Genomic DNA, 6,896 nt, shown 5'->3' with positions numbered 1-6,896 from the left:
AATACAATCCAAGCAAGTCCTTGGATTTGTTTCCTCTTTTATTTTACTCTCTCCTTGCCTTAGTTGACCGCCCACCTTGCTTTCCATGTAGAGGAAATTTGTTTCCTCTTTTTCTTTTGGCAAGCATCTTCATACATCAATGCAAAAAATAATCTCCCTTTTCTTTATTGGGTTGGACGGTTTTGGCTTCTAGAAGGAGTCTCTAGATTTTTCTTCATTTGTTCATGACAACATAAGAAAAGCCCACTAGAAATTTTCAAGTAAAATTCCATGAAATGAAATTAATCCTCAAGGCTCAAATTCTTTAACTTGGCCGTGTGGTTTAACTTCATTTGTCATCATATGACAATGTCAAAAAATTTATTGACATTCATTTCGTCCTATGTCCTAAAAGACAAAAATACCATTTAGACAATTTTCGTAAAACTTGTCTCGTTCTTGTTTTGACTTAGCTTCTAGTTTAACTATTCCTACTCGATATGATTTGTGATAGTGACCTCATGGATCCAAATGAACAAAGCTTGATCTAAAATACTTGGACTCAAAAGTTCCCAAACCTTTTCCAAGTTTAACTTAATGTCAACTGACTCCACTAAAGAGTTGACACTGAAAATCCCTCGGTTCAAATGAATTTATTTTCTACTCAAGATTTCAACTAAATTGTGATGAGTGGATCCACTGAATATTATCTATGTTTACCCTTCATGAATATCATAAGCGAGTCGGTATTTACAAAAATTACCATTTTACCCTTCTAGCTGTTATTTCCTCAAGTCCTTTGTCACTTGTGAATAAGTTAGAAACAATGTATTGACGATGAGCTAACAAGTTACATTGATTCATCCAAAAGAGTCATGACTCAAGTTGGACACTGGCTAGTTCATATATTCACATTCCAAGGAACAAAGCATGATGTGATATACATTGCATTTCAGCAATCTTGTACATGAATTCCATATCTATAAAATCTTCACAAAGTTACTCATGAAATCTTCATAACTTAGTACTTCACCAATAGGTTATGTTAAGAATCACATAGTGAATCCAAACTCTGACTTTCTCAAATGATAATACGTAAGCTATGAAATGCCATGTCTCATTTCAGGATTGAGGTAAGCATGATGCTATTCATACGTAGTGACTTCGAGACATAAGAGGTTAAATGGTTTGTTCTTATCTTGTCTCTAGAAGTGCACTGGTCGATTCAGCACCTTCGAAAGATACCTAGAAGAACTATAGAGTCTCCAACTCTCAATGTCCCATAACCAGACATCATATATTCTCCTAACAATCGTACTTAGATCAATAGTCCTTTGATCCTTAGATTGCAAATATATTGTTTTAAGCAAACCATGAAGAGTTTGTTCATGCAGATCTACATTTGTCTCTTCATATGTTTTTAGGTTTGTTTATGGACTAAAGACTAAGGTTTTATCATAAAGCTTCAGACAAGGAAGATTGAATGAACGTTTCAACTTTTATTAATAAATAAGCAGTTACAAGCAAGAGTCTTCGTAAGACTATATGACATCAAATGTACATAAATAGACACTACTACTCTTCTTGTGGGCACCATTGACAACAAACTCCCACTTGACTCAAAGAAGATGTGAGTAGTCTTTCATGCCTAATCCCTCCCGATTTTGGTCGAAGACCTTGTTCGCTAGGGCCTTGGTGAATGGATCTGCGAGGTTGTCCACCGTTGAGATCTTCTTTACCACCACGTCTCCGCACTGCACGATCTCTCGAATCAAATGGTATTTCCTCTCAATATCTTTAGAGCGCTTGTGGCTTCGAGGTTCCTTTGAGTTAACGACAACTCCACTATTGTCACAATAAAGGGTCATGGGCTCGTCGACGTTTGGAACAACTTCCAAATACTTAAAGAATTTTCTAAGCCATACAGCCTCCTTGGATGCTTCACAAGCAGCCACATATTCTGCTTTCATTGTGGAGTTAGCAATGCAAGATTGCTTAATACTCCTCCACACAACAACTCCACCATTAAGGATGAACACAGATCCCGAAGTGGATTTCTTGGAATCCTTATCCGCTTGAAAATCGGAGTCAGTATATCCCATCATAGTCAGGTTAGTACCTGAATATGTAAGCATCAAGGTCCTAGTTCTTCGAAGATACTTAAGAACATGCTTAACAACGATCCAGTGCTCGGGTCCAGGGTTGGATTGAAAACGGCTAACTACACCAACTGCGAAGCAAATATCAGGTCTAGTGCAAAGCATAGCATACATGAGACTTCCTACGGCTGAGGCGTAAGGAATTTTCCTCATGTCTTCAACCTCTTGTGTAGTCTTAGGAGACTGGTCCTTAGAGAGTGAGACTCCATGCCTAAAGGGTGTTTGGCCCTTCTTGGAGTCTTGAATCGAGAAGCGATCCAACACCTTATCTATATAAGATGCTTGAGAGAGTGACAAAGTCTGATTTTTCCTATCTCGAAAGATTTGGATCCCCATAATGTACGCAGCTTCTCCTAGATCCCTCATATCGAATTGCTTTGCTAGCTAGACCTTAACCTCAGATAACTTACCTACATCATTACCTATGAGTAATATATCATTGACATATAGTACCAGAAACACAGCTTTGCCTTCGTGTATTAACTTGTAAACACACAGCTCATCTATTGACTGCTCAAAGCCGAAGCTCTTCACATTTTCATCGAACCTAATATTCCATGACCTAGATGCTTGCTTTAATCCATAAATGGACTTAAGCAACTCACAAACCTTGGTCTCTTGACCTTTTTCCACGAAACCGTCTGGTTGAGCCATATAAATGCGCTCGTTAAGATTGCCATTCAGGAAGGCAGTCTTGACATCCATTTGCCAGATCTCATATTCGAGAGCTACAACTATGGATAGAAGTATGCGGATGGATTTAAGCATCGCGACTGGCGAGAAGGTTTCTTCATAGTCAATTCCTTCTTGTTGGGTATATCCCTTAGCCACAAGTCATGCTTTGAACGTCTCGACGTTCCCATCCGGACCTCTTTTCTTCTTGTATATCCACTTACACTCTACGGATTTAATCCCTTCAGGAAGGTCTATAAGTTTCCAGACTTTGTTGACATACATCGAGTGCATTTCAACTTTCATTGCGTCAAGCCAAAGGTTTGATTCAGAACAAGCCATCGCTTGGCTATAGGAAATAGGATCATTCATGTCAGAGACGGCTACGAGAGTGTGTCCATAAGACATGTACCTGTCAAGCTTTTGAGTAGCCTTCCCACTACGTCGAAGTAATACTTGACGAGATTCTGATGAGTTAGGTTGTGTTTCAGTTGGGGTAAGAACAGTTCTTACAGATGAGGTAGAAACTTCCTCACCCAACTTTTCTTTAAGTACAATTTTGCTTCTAAGTTTTACATCTTTCATAAAGTCCTCCTCAAGAAAACGAGCATTCGTGCTAACGAAAGTCTTATCGTCCTCGGGACTATAAAAAGTGAAACCTTTTGTTTCATTTGGATATCCAACGAACAGACACAATTCTGACCTATTAGCCAACTTGCTAGTCTTTTGCCTCAGCACGTGTGCAGGGCAACCCCAAATCTTGATGCGGCCTAGATTTACTTTACGGCCAGTCCATCGTTCATAAGGAGTACCAGGAACCGTTTTAGATGGAAATTGGTTCAGAATGTAAGCGGCTGTTTCGAGGGCATATCCCCAAAAGGAAATAGGGAGTGATGAGTAACTCATCATTGATCTAACCATCGCCATAAGAGTTCGGTTTCTTCTCTCTAACACTCCGTTTTGTTGAGGTGTGCCAGGTGCAGTAAGCTAAGAAGCAATACCTTCTTCTTTAAGAATGTTATCGAACTCTCCAGACCTATACTCACCACCTCGATCCGATCGAAGGGTTTTGATCCGTTTGCCAGTTTTCTTTTCCACTAAAGCCTTAAAGACCTTAAATACGTTTAAGGTCTGATTTGTGTTTGAGCAAGTACACAAAACCGATTCTTGAGTAATCATCAGTGAAGGTAACGAAGTATTCGTATCCTTCATGTGCCTATTGACGGAGCGGGCCACATACATCAGAATATACTAGTTGCAGCCAAGGATTTAAATCCCGGGGGAACTGGACAAGAACTGGTCCGGTTCCCCATTTTTTGAACTCCCCGGCTCCAGAACCACCAAAACCGGAAGTTTTCGGTGGTTCCGAGGGAACCGGACCGGGAACTAGTGAGGAACCCGGTTCTCACTTCCCGGTCCGGTTCACTTAAAAAAAAAAACCGGCTATAAATTTCCGGATTCCCCTAAAATGTTGTCATTTCGTTCGGTTTGGTAATTTTGGGATTAGTTAGTGATGATTAAGGTTATGTTGAACTTGTTTATTGATTTATGGTATATTGTTATGAATTGTTTTTTAATTTTAGAGTTTGTGTTCATGTTTATAATTAATCCGAATTATGTTGTAAATGTTATTTGTTAATTTGTAGATTACAAGTTGCAAGAATGTCGGCCCCCGACCCAGCTAGGAGGTATTGCACACCCATTCTCGGAAAAAGTAGCGAGCACCAGTGTATATTTTGCGAGCACATTATGGGAGGTGGCGGCATCACGAGAGTGAAAAACCACCTAGCCCATGTAGACCCAACGAAGAGTGTCAAATTCTGTGAAAAAGTCCCTCCTGAAGTGAAAGCAGAGATGCAAGCTTTACTTCAAGGCAATGTCGTAAAAAAGAAGAAAAACAGTCGTTGGATTCTACGCTTCGCAAGACATTGACTAAAAATGTTGGCATGGAAGAATCAGACGAAGAAGATTACGAAGCGCAATTACGAGCATTAATGAAGAGGTCAAGACAAGAGGCGGCTAAGACGGAATGAGAGGCTCGGATGATGTCGGGGCCCGGCAGTGGTTCTACGGCAAAATCTCCACCAGCTGCTCCGTCATTATATAAGTCAGCGAGTGCGAAGCAAACAAAAATTGATGAGATGGTTGATCCGAAGAAGAGAACGTGGCTCAAAAGACACATAACAAAATTCTTTGTTCACCAACATGTGCCGGCGAGTAAGGCCGCCTCGCATGAGTTCAAAAACGTAATAGCGTCCGCTCAAGATCTAGGTAATCCTTAATTCGTGATAAGTAATTGGATTTTCATATTGTCGAATCGCATGTGTTCTTGAAACGTTAACATGATGTATATTGGCATATTGCAGGTCCAGGCGTTCCTATACCAACTCCGTATGAAATTCATAACAAGTACCTTGATATGGAGGTTGCAGACGCGGAGAACTACCTTGAAGAACAAAAGAAGTGGTGGGTAAAATACGGATGCACAATACTCACTGATGGTTGGACGGCCCCGACCAGACTGAGCATCATAAACATTATGGTTTATTGTGCTGGTGCAACGGTTTTCTTAAAGTCCGTTGATGCGTCAAAGCATACAAAAACAGGGGACTACATCTACGGAATATTGAGGTCAGTGCTCAAAGAAATCGGAAAACACAATGTCGTCCAAGTTGTGACCGACAACAATTCGAACTACAGGAGTGCCGGGTTGAAATTACAACGTAAGTACCATGTGTACTGGACACCTTGCGCCGCACATTGTCTAGATCAGATGTTTGAAGATATTGGGAAGAGAGATAGTGTTAAGCATACTATCAAAGCTACGAGGGATGCGACTAAGTTCATCTACAACCACAGCACTGTGTTGTCCAAGTTACGGGAGACATCCCCGGGTGAAATCATCCGTCCTGGCGCTACAAGATTTGCCACGAACTATCTAGCTCTCAGAAGTCTCCGAGAGAAGAGAGCTGCATTGAGGACGATGTTCAGTAGTCAATGGTGGGATGATTCCAAATTGAGTGCAACTCCTACAGGTAGATCCGTATCCGAGACTTGTTTAAATCCCAGATTCTGGCATTCGGTGGACGAAGTGTGTGCCATATTCGAGCCGATGTACACCACTCTTCGATTAGTGGACATTGAGGTGCATCCCACGATGGGATTACTATACTACGTCTTCCACGAGATGAAAAAGAAGTTGGAAGCGATGAGTGGGAAGAAATGGGTTGTCGACATCGTGAACCACATATGAAGTACTCAAATGGAACATCCACTACACATTGCAGCTTTCTTCCTAAATCCAAAGTTGCTGTTTAACCCGGATATAACCATGAACAATACTCACATGGCCGTTGTCACAAAGGTGTTCGACTTCTTGCATCCGGATCTTGATGGGTCAACTCTTGGGAGAGAGGTATAAAACTATAAATTGTTACAAGCTATATCACATTATGAATATATGAGTCTTATTTGATTTTCTAATTACAGTTAATCGCATTTCGAGACGCTCGAGGGGACTTCTCACAAAGAAGTGTTGTTTCGGCACGAAGCACCCTTTGTGCAAGTAAGCTTGTGAGATAAATTGTATGCATTAACTATGTCATGGAATGGTAAGAAATGACATGATATGATTTATGTCACATGATTGCAGGTAAGTGGTGGGAGCTTTACGGAAATTGGACCCCGACTTTATAGACGTTGGCCATTCGAATTTTGTCACAAACTTCATCCGCCTCCGCTTGTGAGAGGAATTGGAGTACATTTGCCCTCGTCCACACAAAACAAAGGAACCGTCTAGCGTACGGCAGACTCGAGAAGCTTGTTTTCTGCTCATACAACATGAAGTTGCAGCTCCGAGAAGCAACTCGGATTCACGACAACAACCTCACCCCGATGGATCCTTTGGATATCATCGAACGAGATTTAGAACGCTCGGGGAATGACAATGAGGGAGACGACGAAATGCTCCTCTAGATTGACGAAGTTCACATGGACGACGTCAACCAGAACCCGGATCCGGCAGTAGCTGAAGCGGCTCGAGAGATTGGAGTTGATCCGGAGCGAGTGCTGAACGAGGACGTCCAA

General features: G+C 41.3%; 1 protein-coding gene across 1 annotated transcript; it reads left to right on the top strand.

The window, feature by feature from the left end:
- Nucleotides 1-4,472: 4,472 nt before the first annotated feature.
- LOC149404779 (uncharacterized) lies at nucleotides 4,473-6,063 on the top strand. The gene is made up of 3 exons (XM_089607668.1): nucleotides 4,473-4,683; nucleotides 4,923-5,081; nucleotides 5,177-6,063. The coding sequence occupies exons 1-3, from the start codon at nucleotides 4,473-4,475 to the stop codon at nucleotides 6,061-6,063; spliced, it is 1,257 nt and encodes a 418-aa protein (XP_089463794.1).
- Nucleotides 6,064-6,896: the final 833 nt, after the last annotated feature.

This window comes from Urtica dioica, chromosome 2, assembly GCF_054948205.1.
Source record: "Urtica dioica subsp. dioica isolate 48M chromosome 2, U.dioica_male_clone48M_v1_H2, whole genome shotgun sequence".
NCBI lineage: Eukaryota > Viridiplantae > Streptophyta > Magnoliopsida > Rosales > Urticaceae > Urtica > Urtica dioica.
The sequence above is the reverse complement of the archived record's forward strand: the minus strand, read 5'-3'. Positions and strand labels throughout refer to the sequence as shown.